This window comes from Myotis nattereri (genome assembly GCF_964212035.1).
Source record: "Myotis nattereri genome assembly, chromosome: 3".
NCBI lineage: Eukaryota > Metazoa > Chordata > Mammalia > Chiroptera > Vespertilionidae > Myotis > Myotis nattereri.
In genome coordinates, this window is record NC_138077.1 from 73,706,142 (window position 1) to 73,720,038 (window position 13,897).

The 13,897-nt window shown below is 37.5% G+C and overlaps 1 protein-coding gene across 1 annotated transcript in view; it reads left to right on the forward strand.

Moving 5' to 3' along the window:
• The window catches only part of CBLB (Cbl proto-oncogene B), a 246,578-nt gene that overhangs the window by 134,502 nt on the left and 98,179 nt on the right, over positions 1-13,897 (forward strand). The window contains exons 6-8 of the mRNA XM_081086562.1: positions 2,280-2,401; positions 7,996-8,133; positions 11,220-11,307. Coding sequence (XP_080942688.1) covers positions 2,280-2,401; positions 7,996-8,133; positions 11,220-11,307 — 348 coding nt within the window. The remainder of the gene's footprint in view (positions 1-2,279; positions 2,402-7,995; positions 8,134-11,219; positions 11,308-13,897) is intronic.

The window sequence follows — 13,897 nt, forward strand, 5'->3', positions numbered from 1 at the left end:
TTTTGCAAATAATAGAATTGGGGGAGAATGGAGGGATTAGTCTTCTTAATTCACTTCATTAATTTATTATTAGTCATTAAAACCTTCCAGATAATTTTGTTTTAATGCGTGTGAAAAGATTTCCTTTAATCTCTAAAAACAAAATTGCAAAAATAATTCTTATTCTCCAAAGCACTTTGTTTTCCCTTCTTTAAACCATTAGTTGGCAAAATACGTAAAAAAAAAAAAACACACCTCCAATAACACATAACTACCACATGTTTCTGACTGTGGGTTACATTCACAAGAAAAACAGTACACAGACTCTTTCTATTACATAAATATTTTTGCAGTAGGAGCTGGCCCTCTGGATTAGTCCTAATAAATGGTTGCTAAAGACTGCAGCAGTTGGCTCAAAATTCAAACTTTATTTTTTTTCGCTTGTATTTTCATCTGTGCATTGGCTATCTATAAAGTTCAGCATTAAAAAAAAACAACTGTTTCGTGAATTTGTGTGGACTTCAATGGAATTGATCCAAATATTTTATATTCTTTTCATCCTTGTCCATTTTAGATAGGGAAGCAGAACATAAGAAAGCAAAACTCCATGCCTATAATAGCAGTTTTTTTTCTCAGTTTAAAAAACGAACAAACACATATGCTGCTTTTCTTCCAAGCATTGTTTATGTAATTTTTGGTCATGCCTTAAGAGGAAAATTAAAAATATATTATGTTCAAGTACATGGACAAGGCTTTCATAACAGTGTTCTGTAGAGCTCCTGTCTGCCCAATCAGATATTTCACCTTGATGGGGCTATGCCTTAAAGATTTTTCCTTTTGTCAAAAAAGGTTAAAAAGCTCTTCATTACTAAATCATTCTTTCCATTGTTATTCTCATTGCAAAGGATATAATCTTTAAAGAATTCTGCCTTGCAAATTTGAAACCCTTAACAGTTACGAGAAGCAAGTCTCAAAACAAACAAAAGCAGAAGTCCTCTACCAATAATCATTTCTAGATGACTATTTCTACAACTTTCACTTGGCAACATAAACCACCTTTTTTCCCCCTTTCATGTAGAAGATGTGAGTTAATAATCTGGCACAACAGATACAGTGTGCTGCCAATTGCTTGGGAAAAATGTAGCTTCAGCCTTAAAAATGTGGCCGAGATGATTCAGTCACACCCTCAAGCGAAGTTGTCTGTCACTGATTGCCTTTCTTTTCTCTCTTGCCATGGTAACTAGTGAGGAACAGCTAATCACATTAAAGAGAGAATGATACAAACCTTGTGTTTGTGTGTGTATTTCTGGGAAAGATTTTTACATAACTCACTTTAAACCGTAAACCTTTTCTAATTTCATAATTGTACAAGTATAAAACCAAATGTGAGTACAGGATGTGTTACCAGGGGAAGAACACCAGATTGGGAGTCAGGGCCTTGTAGACAAGTCACTGACTAGCGGGAGCTGTTCAACAGGGACAGTCCTATAGTCCTTTCTCATCACTGTTTCTGGCGTCAGCGCTGGTGTCCCTTTGGTGAGCAAGACAAGCGTGTACTTTGCTTATGTGGCTTATGGTTGATGTGTAAATTTTGCCAATTACTTACGTTCTGTGATACGGTGCCTTGTTCTATAAAATGAAACACTTAAAGGTACAGTAGAGAATAAAACAGACTTACAGGGTGATGATAGGTAACAGTTTTAAATAGGGTGGTCTGAGAAGGCTTTATTGAGGAGAAAGCAATTGTGGTTTTTTAGAGAAAGGGAATTGAGATTGAGGAATCAGCACATGCAAAGGCTCTGTGGTGAGAGAGTGCAGTTGTGTTTAGGCCAACAGCCCTGAGGCCAGCATGCTTGAAGAAGAGGCAGAAAGTGGGAGAATCACTGCAGGTGGGGGAGAAAGGGAACTGGGGGTCCACCCTGTAAGGTTCTTCTAGGGCCATTAATAAGGACGTTTGCTTTTCTCAGCGTTGGAGGGTTTTGGAGAGAAGAGAGATGTGGTTTAAGTTTTAAATTATCACAGTGCTTTATTGGGAATTTTTGTAGAAAGATATTATGTGTTTTTTTCTTTTTTGTTCTCTGTTTTCTATACCTAGGAAATGTTTTCTGCCTAATGAACTTTTTCCAAAATGAGAGTAAGTTTTTGCATATTAACTGTTAGATAATAAAAGTTGGCCTAAGCCACATAAGCTCATATTCACATTAAAAATATAAAAGAGCATTTTAGTAAGTGTATTAAATGATGGACTGGTAATTGATAGCTGGTATTATCTAGTTAATATGTTTTATTTATATTTTTAGCCTTGGGGTTCTATTTTACGGAATTGGAATTTCTTAGCTGTAACACATCCGGGTTACATGGCATTTCTCACGTATGATGAAGTTAAGGCACGACTGCAGAAATACAGCACCAAACCTGGAAGGTAGGACTTTTCAGCAGTCATATTATGTGATGTACTAAAAAGGAAAAGTCTTTTATGACTCTCTTAAGTAGATCAATAATGCCCATGGGGGCGAGGGGAGGGAAATGCTACTAGACCATGCTTCTTAAGTGAATCTTTTGAAATGATACATTGTGCTTGTTCTGAAACATATGTTCATAAAGTGAAAGAAAATACTGTGTAATTTGATGAACTTAGAAATTTGTTAGGTCTCACAGTTTGGTTTTCAAATTGGAATAGAATATTAGCATATTGACTATTTTCATGACACCTGTGTTTATGTATATAATTGTATGTGTATATTTGAATGTAAGATTCATGTTCATATTTTTATTTGTTTGTTTTTTTCAATCCTCACCTGAGGGTATTTTTCCATTGACTTTTAGAGAGAGTGGAAGAAAGAGGAAAAGACAGAGAAATATCGATGTGAGAGAAACATTGATTGGTTGCCTCCTGCACTCGCCCTGGAGCCTGCAACCGAGATACATGCCCTTGACCGGAATTGAACCTGGGACCCTTCAGTCCACAGGCCAGTGCTCTATCCATTGAGCCAAACTGGCTAGGGCTCATGTTCATTTTTAAACTATTTTTCAAGACATTTAATTTGGCTCTATGATAAACATAAGTACATATAAACATATATATAAGTACATAAACATAAATAACCCATTGTTATAAACCAAGCCAATTTCATGTCCAAGAGGACTTCTTCCATTATACCTTATAGTTCTTTATAGCTGAGAATTGGTTTTATTTTCCAGATGATAAACTGAGTGATATGCATAGAGGTTGACTGTTTGGTCAGCCCTTTTGACTTTGCCCAAGAAATCCTCCCTTATTTATGACAAATCTGGCATCAGTAAATGCCTCCTCCTGGTTAATGCATTTCCCACATCTCATCTAGAAATACATTAGGCACATACTAGCCATTTGTGCCATGGTAACTGGTGTGCTGGGGATGGCAGTAAGGACAGTGGAGAACTGTCCCCTCACACTCATATTTTAGTACAGAGACACCATTTCAGTGTCCACAAGTATACGATTTTTATATAGGGACTAGTGCCTCAGTGCATGGATTCCTGCACATTGAAAGGAAATTAATTAGAAGGTGGCCAGTGGAGCTGGACTGGGCGAGACGGGCTGGACACGCCCTGGAGCCAACCTGCCGCTGTCCCATCCCGGTCTGCCTCACCTGGGGTGGTGCCTTGTCTTGAAGAGTGTCTGCGGGTGAGCGGAGTCCCTCTGGCAGGTGGGCTCCTTCAGCCTGGCATGCAGGGATCAGGCCAAAACCGGCTCTTCAAAATCCCCCAAGGGGTCCCAGATTGTGAGAGGGCAGTTCTCAGGTGATGCACCCTGAAATTTGACTCGCTTCTCTCTGGTTCCCGGTACATCACCCGAGAACTGCCATGTCAAGTCACCGCAGCTCGGCAGCTCCTGTGTTGAGTGGCTGCCCTCTGGTGGTCAATGCGTGTCATAGCTACCAGTCAGACAGTTGCTTAGCCTTCTATATATATACTAGAGGCCTGGTGCACAAAAATTTGTGCACTCGTGGGGGAGGGGGGGTCCCTCAGCCCGGCCTGTGCCCTCTTGCAGTCTGGGACCCCTCAGGGGATGACCACCTTCTGGCGTAGGCCTGCTCCCCAGGGGGATTGGGCCTAAGATGGCAATCAGACATCCCTCTGGCAGCCTGGCAGCCCTCAGGGGATGTCCACTTGCCAGCGGGGGGTAGGCCTAAACTGCAGTTGGGCATCCTTAGCGCTGCTGAGGAGGCAGGAGAGGCTCCCACCGCCACCACTGTGCTGGCAGCCATCAGCCTGGCTTATGGCTGAGCAGAGCTCCTCCCATGTGAGAGTGCCCTGACCACCAGAGGGCAGCTCCTGCATTGAGCGTCTGTCCCCTGGTGGTCAGTGTGTGTCATAGAGACCAGTCATTCCCAGTCCTTCTGCTGTTAGGGTCAGTTTGCATATTACCCTTTTACTATATAGGATAGAGGCCTGGTGCACGGGTGGGGGCCGCTGGTTTGCCCTGAAGGGTGTTCCGGATCAGGGTGAGGGTCCCACTTGGGTGCCTGGCCAGCCTGGATGAGGGGATGATGGCTGTTTGCAGCTGGTCACACCCCCTTCAGGGTGGGGGTCCCCACTGGGGTGCCTGGCCAGTCTGGGTGAGGGGCTGAGGGCCATTTTCAGGCTGGCGGGCGACTGAAGCTCCCAACCTCTCCTTTTTTCTTTTTATTCTGGGATTTATTTACCTTTTATGGCTGTCACTGGAACTGAGAGCCAGCTTTAGCTCTGAGGCTCGGCTCCAGCTCTGAGACCTCAGCTGCTGAAAGTAGGTATCTGGGTTTGTTTGGCTTCTATAATTGAAACACTGTTGCAACTCCAGCTTCGAGGCCCGGCTGGCTGAAAGCAGGTTTCTGGGGTTTGTTTAGCTTCTATAATTGCAACATTGTTTCTTAGAATGCAGCTCAGAGGCCAGCAGCAGCAGGCGGGGAACCTTGGTTCCTCCATCACTGGAGCAAGCAAGCCTCCTATTTGCTTCAGCTGCCTGGCTGCCGGCCGCCATCTTGGTTGGCAGTTAATATGCATATCACCCTGATTAGCCAATGGGAAGCGTGTCGGAGGTACGGTTAATTACCATGTTTGTCTATTATTAGATAAGATAGATCATTTCATTTTAGAAAGGAATTTGATTGTTTTTTTTTGAAGTCTACCTTTTTTAATATTGTTTTTATTTGATTTATAGTATAAATGATGTATTTTAAAAAATATTTCCAAGTACAAGCCACTATTATTGATTCCTTTCTTTTTTTTGCTATAATGAAAATTTCCCCCTTTTTATATTTAACAATATGTATGGTATATAAAAGGAAGGCAGTGGGTGCAAACAGTTTAGCTCAGGTTGAAGTCTTCTGTTAAGATTAAGGAGAGTTGTTTCTCATTGTGACCATTACAACAGGTCAGATATTTTGGACAGTGGCTTAGATGAGTCATTTTGTTTCATCCAAGGATCTCTCAAGCCAGAATTTTCCATAATTTTTACTGTCTAGGTTGGCATTAAAGTATCTTTTTGTTCATGAAGTATGATTTGAAAGATGTGATATGGTTGGGATCATGCAGTCTTACCAATTTAACACAGAAGCTATTTGGGGAATTATCCTGTTCAATTTTATAAATATAACTAGGGGCCTGGTGCACGAAATTCGTGCACTGGGTGTGTGTGTGGGGGGGAGTGTCCCTCAGCCCAGCCTGCCCCCGCTCACATACTGGGAGCCCTCAGGCGTTGACCCCCATCACCCTCCAATCACCTGATGGGCCCCTTGCCCAGGCCTGACGCCTCCGCCAGAGGTGTCAGGCTTGGACAGGGGACCCCCATCTCCCCCCGATCACTGGCTCTGGCCCCCGCCCAGGCCTGAGGCTTCTGGCCCAGGAATCATGCCTGGGCAGGGGACTCCCATCTCCCTCTGATCGCTTGCTCCACCCCCCGCCCGAGCCTGACGCCTCTGACCCAGGCTTCAGGCCTGGGCAAGGGGACCATCATATCCCCCCAATCCCCGGCTCCGCCCCCCCACCCAGGCCTGATGCCTCAGCCAGAGGAGTTGACCCTCATCACCCTCCGATCACCAATCACCGGATCGGCCCCTTGACCAGGCCTGTTGCCTCCGGCAGAGGTGTCAGGCCTGGGCAGGGGACCCCCAGCTCCCCGCGGTTGCAGGCTCCCCCCCTGCCCAGGCCTAACATCTCTGGCGTAGGCGTGCGGCCCAGGCAGCGGGGACCTGCAGTGGCAGCGGGGGGCACCGTGATCGTGGGCTTCGCTTTAGGCCCAGGCAAGGGACCCCTAGCTCCTGGGAATGCCAGCTTCGACCGTACCCAGCTCCCATCGCTGGCTCCACCCCTACTTCCTGCTATCACTGGCCAGGGCGGCAAAGGCGCCTGATTCTCCGATCATGGCTGGGGGGCAGGGCAAAGGCAGCCCCAGGGCCGCCTTTGCCCTGCCCCCCAGCTCTTAGCTCTCCCCTGGGTTTCCGATCACTGTCAGTGGCAGGGGGCTTCTTCCTGCTTTCCCTTTTGCCTCCCTGCATTGTGCCTACATATGCAAATTAGCCGCCATCTTGTTGGCAGTTAACTGCCAATCTTAGTTGGCAGTTAATTTGCATATAGCCCTGATTAGCCAATGAAAACGGTATCGCCATACACCAATTACCATTTTTCTCTTTTATTAGTGTAGATAAGGAAACTGAGTCCCTTTTATGTTCTCTGTTTCAAGATCTGGAGATAGTTAATGACAGTGTTGGAAACAAAAACCAGGTCTCATCACTATTAGAATAGTTCTCTGAATGAAAAGTTAGTGCTCTCTGAAAAGATGTCTTCTTTTTTTTTCTCATCCTGCCTTGTAACGATTTATTCTATTAAGTGTTAGTTAGTTAAAGATGAAATGTTTAGTCTGTGGTAAATTATAATATGTAAAGTGTGATAGGGCATTGAAAATGTGTTTAGGAAAACTCATTTAATGAACAAATCAAATAATTTTGATATATATTTGCTTTACAAAATATATATTTAAGTGGTCCTTTGTCTTGGAAAGTATTTCATCTTGTTGGCTTCATGGTAAAGAGAATAGTTGGGCCTTTGCCACGGACATTGGGGTTTCTCAGGTTGTGCTGTATTTGGGATCCAACTGTCAATCATAATAAGGCTGTGTGGAATTTTTTGATCCAATTAAGGATGCCTGTAATTAATGGGTTGATATTCTGTTTTCAGGCTGTCTGGTAGGATGTTTTTACATTTTCTTGAGAAGTTATTTCGTAAGGTTCTATAACCAAAGTGAGGTTCTTGATATTCATAGATTAGCTCTTTTGAGCTCTTATTTAAAGATGAATGGCTAGAATTTGTGATTAAAAAAACATTTTTTTCAATAATAATACAAATTATTAACATCCGAAACTGTATAATTTTTAAATTATAAAGTAATTGAATTCCACAGTAGAAACTGGCTCATTTTCTGTCAGGGAATTAAATTTTTACCCATGTATTTTATTTTTAATTTCCAAATGATTTTTCATAGCTGTTTCTACCACCAGCACTTTCTTTCCTTTCCTGTTTTTTAAAATCGTCACCCAAGCATATGTTTTTTTCATTGATTCGAGAGAGAGAGGAAGAGAGAGTGGAGGGGGGGTAGTGAGAGAGAGAAACATCGATTGGTTGTCTCCCCTATACACCCTGACTGGGGATCAAACCCACAACCTGGGTGTGTGCCCTGATTAGGAATTGAACCTGCAACCCTTCAGTGCATGGGGTGATATTCTAACCACCAGCCAGGGCATTACCTAATGGTGATGGCAATAAATCACTTTACAACTTCAATTACTTTCTCGTATAACTCTGGAGATATTTAAATGAAATGATCATTGCTTCTGTTACAGTTCAATACATAGAGAAGTACAACTGTTAAAATAATTTAGAAGGAAAATTTATATTAGGAATTCTAAATAATTCTGTTTATTCTTTACCTTAAAAAACTTAACGAATTGTGTAGTACATTTCAAAGGTGATTAAACAAAATTTCCTCATGTTTTACAGCTACATTTTCCGGTTAAGCTGCACTAGATTGGGACAGTGGGCCATCGGCTATGTGACAGGGGATGGCAATATCTTACAGACCATACCTCATAACAAGCCCTTATTTCAAGCACTGATTGATGGCAGCAGAGAAGGATTGTGAGTATGAGAAATGGGCATCAGGGCACATTCACAAATATGAAAAATACAGGCCGCTCTGAGATGGAGAAAATGGATAGTGTGAGGCTGGTGATGTGATTGCTTACTTTTTATTTCAAGACTAAGAAATGGATGCTCCTTTGTTTTTATTGTTTATCTTTTTAAAATCGTTATTTGAAGGTAACCTACTTATTTGAATTTACCTATATTTATAGCAAATAAATTCCAACATGAAGTGGCAATGAGATTTTATATCTTTTATCAAAAAGTTGTTTTAAAATAGATATTAAACATACAAAACACACACACACACACACACACATATGGGTGGGCAAAAGTAAAAGTTGGTTTACAATTGTGAGGATGCAAAACAGTTTATCCTTGTATTATTATTTATTAATTCTTGTATTATTTTGCATACAAACAACTGTAAGCCTACTTTTGCCCACCCACAAAGTTTAGGCAACCTGGTAAGTCCCTTCATAGTATACATATCTGTCATTCATTTTAGTCCTATGCCACTTCCTCCTTTTGTTGTATTTCCAGTGTCGCTTCATCACACTGACTGTTGAGCGCTTTGCTTTGCTGAGTAACTTGGAGACATAGGTGATTCAACTTGCCATGGCTTGTGCTATCACAACCTAGCAGGAGGAGGTCCACCAGAGTCAGCAAAGAACAAATGATTTAAGTGTTACCTTTTCAAAAGTAATTGTAAAAAAAAAAAGTACAAAAAATTAGTGATGGGATCTATATGAAGAAAATAATGCATTTTTAAAGTTGTGAGCTTTCTAGAAATACTTATGAGAATTGTATGGCAAACTGTGGTACTATTTTTTTCTCTTAATTATGATAAATTTGCTGTTCTCAGTTAGTTATACTTAACCTTTAGTGCAGCAGAGATTCACATGTATAGCTTTGATGTACTATGATTGTAGAATTCTTACTTTTAAGAAAATATGCTTTAAAGTTTGAATTTATAAATAGAGGTTGTGAGTGGGCAACTCTGTGATTTGAAATGGCTTATGTATATTGTTTACAATGCCTTCCATCTATTTTTCAAAAGTCAATCAAAACCAAAACTCTGATTTTTAATCAATAGTCTAGCCCAGCCGTGGCAAACTATGGCCCGCGGGCCAGATCCGGACCGTTTGAAATAAATAAAACTAAAAAAAAAAAAAGACCGTACCCTTTTATGTAATGATGTTTACTTTGAATTTATATTAATTCACACAAACACTCCATCCATGCTTTTGTTCCGGCCCTCCGGTCCAGTTTAAGAACCTATTGTGGCCCTCGAGTCAAAAAGTTTGCCCACCCCTGGTCTGAACGCCTACATAAATTAACTTAATATTGACACAAACACACATGCACACACACATCTTCAGGGGTATTTGATGAGTTGAATTTGTACTTTAGGGATGAATTAGATTAAAAATAGATCAGATCAGAATTTTAATCTGATAGGTAGATCAGGTTTTAGATTAGGTTAAAATAGATATTACATTAATTACATCATTTTTTGTTTTAAGATCAGTAGGAACATGGGAGGCATATCATCTATCTTAGTCCAGCTATCATCAGGGTCAGCTGTTCTTTCCTGATATTTAATCCAATATTATATGATATAAGTGATAAATTTACTTGGATAACCAGCCATTTTTTTCTTCCTTCACAGCCTTTGTAAAGGGGCTCATCAGTAGCACCCTTGTTTACTGAGGATAGTAGTCATGGAATTGTCCTTTCTTTACACATTAAATAAAGAGATTGTTTTAACCTCTTTTCTAACAGTCTTATTGTCATATTTGTAATCTTTCATTTCTGACTTCATAGGAATTTCATGTTTTTGAAGTGCAATGATCAAAATGTTATATAATAATTTTTAAAATTGGCCACTTTAGGGTATAAAAAGAAAGTTACTTATCAATTTTTGCTTCTCACTCTTCATTTAATATTTGTAGAATTTTATCCCATCCCCATAATGACACTATAACTTTGTATCATATTCAGATATAATCAACCACTTTTCCTAAGTCTTAAAGATTTATCTCGTTGATTCGTTCCTTACAATTTGAGAATTGTCTGTTCTCTAAGTTAATTTTTTCTGGTTTTCCTAGGTAAATTTGAACACTAACATATTTATAGACTATTTAAGGATAAATTTTTTTGTTATTTCACAGAGTAGTTTTAGTATAGTTTGCCCTTTAAAATATTCACCACTGTAGTAATATATTCTTAATTTTTCATTTAAGCCATTTAGCACAGAAAGATACTGAACAAAATTAGTCATAGCAATAAATTGAAAAAATCCAACAGTAATACTGCCATTAAAAAATGAAAAATAGGTATTTACCAATCCAATAAACTTAATTTTTAATGAATTTCTTAGTAAAAACTGTTTTAGCACCGCAAGATGGCATTATTACTATAACTTTAGAGAGTTAGTTCTTTCATTTCTCTCTAATAATGGAAGGTTATGTTCATAAAACTGTTTATAGCTTGATTTGAAGTAAATGGAACATGGACTTGTAACACTTTCTAATTTCTTTAAGTGTGTTGGCAAGTAGAGGTGAGATAGAAAGAGAGAACGGGAAAGTGGAGAAACAGGACACCATATAAATATTTGAATAACTTTTGGGGGAAATTATGGGCTTTAATTTCATTTTTCTCTCCTTATGTTAAATATGGTTTAAAATGATACATTTAACATTAACTGTGCTTCAGATGAAAAATGTAAGAATTTCAAAAATATGCATGTTCAAAGTATATTGGAATAGAACATGAGAGACCAGTAAAATAAAATTTTAAATTACCTAACAGACATACAGTAAAGGTATTTATTTGAAAATGGTTGCTTAGTGGCTGAGTTCATATTTGTTATATATTTCTTATGTGAAAATGATTCTAGATTTTAAGTGTTTTAAAAATAACATAATATTATGGAAATAGAGATGGAATAGGTTCTTGATATAAGTTAAATAAAAAGGAAGTATTCAAATGTGTGCTTTAATATAGAAGAATCTGATAAAATAACCTAGTTGCAATTAAAATATAAATTTATAATAATAAAATTTATCTTTAAATTTCAGCTACCTTTATCCTGATGGGAGGAGTTACAATCCTGATTTAACTGGATTATGTGAACCTACACCACACGATCATATAAAAGTTACACAGGTAAGGACAATTTGTGCAAATGCATTTATAATTAGTAAGTATCTAGAATGTTTTGACATAAATAAGATTCTCTACTTACACTAGAGCCAAAATCATGTGTAGGCACTTAATGCAAAAGATACTTATGGAATTCTAAGGGTGTTTGAAAGAAAAAAAAACACATGACTTTTTCCATTTTTTAAATAAAAATTTTTGCCATTAATGTTCTTGCTTCCAATATAATTTTGTTAGCTTTTTGGGGAGATAGGTAGATAAATCCAAACGTAGGTAGATAAATATGACAAGAGCCATAGGTTTAGGAAACTCCATAGCAGATTAGGATAATTTATAGGCATTAGCTTTTAGAGTCAAATGAATAAGTGAACCCTTTTGAAGATAATAATTATATTTTTATAAATCCATTGTTAGCAGCCTCATAGATTATGAATGGGACTGTAACTGGGTGACATTCAGTAATTACCAAAATCTAAATAAAAATACCTTTGACTCTAGATTCCATATATAAGCCACTTGCATATATACACAAAGCTCTATACCCCAGGTGTTTGCTTTAGCGTTTTTCATAAAAATGGAAACTTACAAAATACTGAAATATTCTATCATGGTTTAAAAAAATTATACCCATACTGTATTACACTGAAAAGTCATTAGCAGGAGGATGGTAGTTCTACATATTCACATGGGCACTTCTGCATTTTATGTAAAAATCTTCCATTTATGGGACACTCAGTTATATAACATTTCAATTTGTAAAATTACACTGTGTAAGTTTAATTTCTGTGAATAAAGAAATGAGCACATATGAACACATTAAAATAATTTTAGAAAATAAAAATTAAGAAACACCAAACTGGTAACAGTGTTTGTAACTGAGTAAGTAAAAATATTGGGGAGTCAGGGAGAGTATGAAAGCATTTTATAATCTAATTTTAAAATATTTTATAACATTTTTAAAATATGTTTTTATTGATGTTTTAGAGAGAGAGGGAGAGATAGAAACATCTATGAAAGAAAAACATCAATCAGCTGCTTCTTGCACACTCCCTAGTGGGGATTGAGCCCACAACCCAGGCATGTGCCTTGACCAGTAATTGAACCAGAGACCTCTTGGTGCATGGGATGATGCTCAACCAACTGACCCACACTGGCTGGGCTTTGTGATGTGTATAATAAATAAAAATCTAATTAAAAATAGAAATTAATGGTTTTGGGGAAGACAATAGGTACTTTTTCATTTTATTTCTAATTCTTTAGATTTTAGTCCCAGTGGTCTTGATATTATTATATTTGTTGACATATGTACAGTTTGTGGGCAGTTTTTAAAATGTAATATATGACTTCCATTTTTTAAATTATATAGTGATTCTATAGTATATAATATTTTAATACAAAAATTTTATATTTCATAAAATTTTTTTTTTATAAAACCATTGCTTTAAAATACATATTCAAGAATAGTACCATTTCCTAAATGACTCATACATATTTGACTAGTGTACCCATTACATTGAATTAAATTCTGCATCTAGGTTTTTAGGTTATGGTAAATTTTTTTTTATAATTGCAAATTGGTCCTTTGGATGTCATAACCTACCTAAAAACTTATCAGTTATTTTAGGGACTTCAGTGATTTATAATTTATTTTGGATTACGTTAGATTTATTGATCTATTCTCTCTTGTATTTTTCCTTAAATTAAAAAAAATTATTTATATAGTCACACATATATTCATTATGGTAGGCATAATTTACATATTACTGTGCATATGTGCATATTTGTGTATCTATTTATGTATATATCTATATTTTTTTTCCTCACCAAGATTGTAAAATCTTTTAGTAGGTTAGGGATTAAATATTGTCATTTATTTATCCTACCAGTACCAGGTACCTAGGCACTTTCTAGATTAGAGCATTGCCTTATTTAAACAAATTTTATTTCTATAATTTCTTTTTTTGTATCCCAATTAAATAACACCTTTTTTTTGTATTTTCTTTACACTCACCAATATATTTGTATCTCCTTTGTGACAGATCTTTTCAATATTTGAACACTGAAAATTGTACTATGCCAAAAGGTTCTGAACTAGTAAATCAGAGTTTTAATAAATCAATTTTTGGTTGCTGAAGTGATTAAGATTGCGGGGAAAGTATGCAATTTAGAAATTTAATATAGAATTTGAGGAAAATTTAAACTTATTGGGCCTCAATTATTATTTTTTTAAATTCAATATATCTTATTATGCTTTGGAGATTACATGACATATAAATGTAGGTCACAGTACCTAACATGCAGGACGGGCTTGGCAAATGCTACTTTCCTTCCATTCTGGAATTTCTATAGGTATCTAAGAAATAAAATTTAATGTTCAGCCAGAATCATGTTTATTCATAGATTTTGGTAATTTGACAATAAAATTAGATGAGCATGTGGCATTTACAAAAAAAATAAAGTTAATTACATTGCTTTTTAAAACCATGCTTGTCTTTTGTATCACTCTATTTTTTTAAATATGTTTTTATTGATTTCAGAGAAGAAGGGAAAGAGAGAGAGAGAGAGAGAGACACATTAAGGATGAGAGAGAATCATT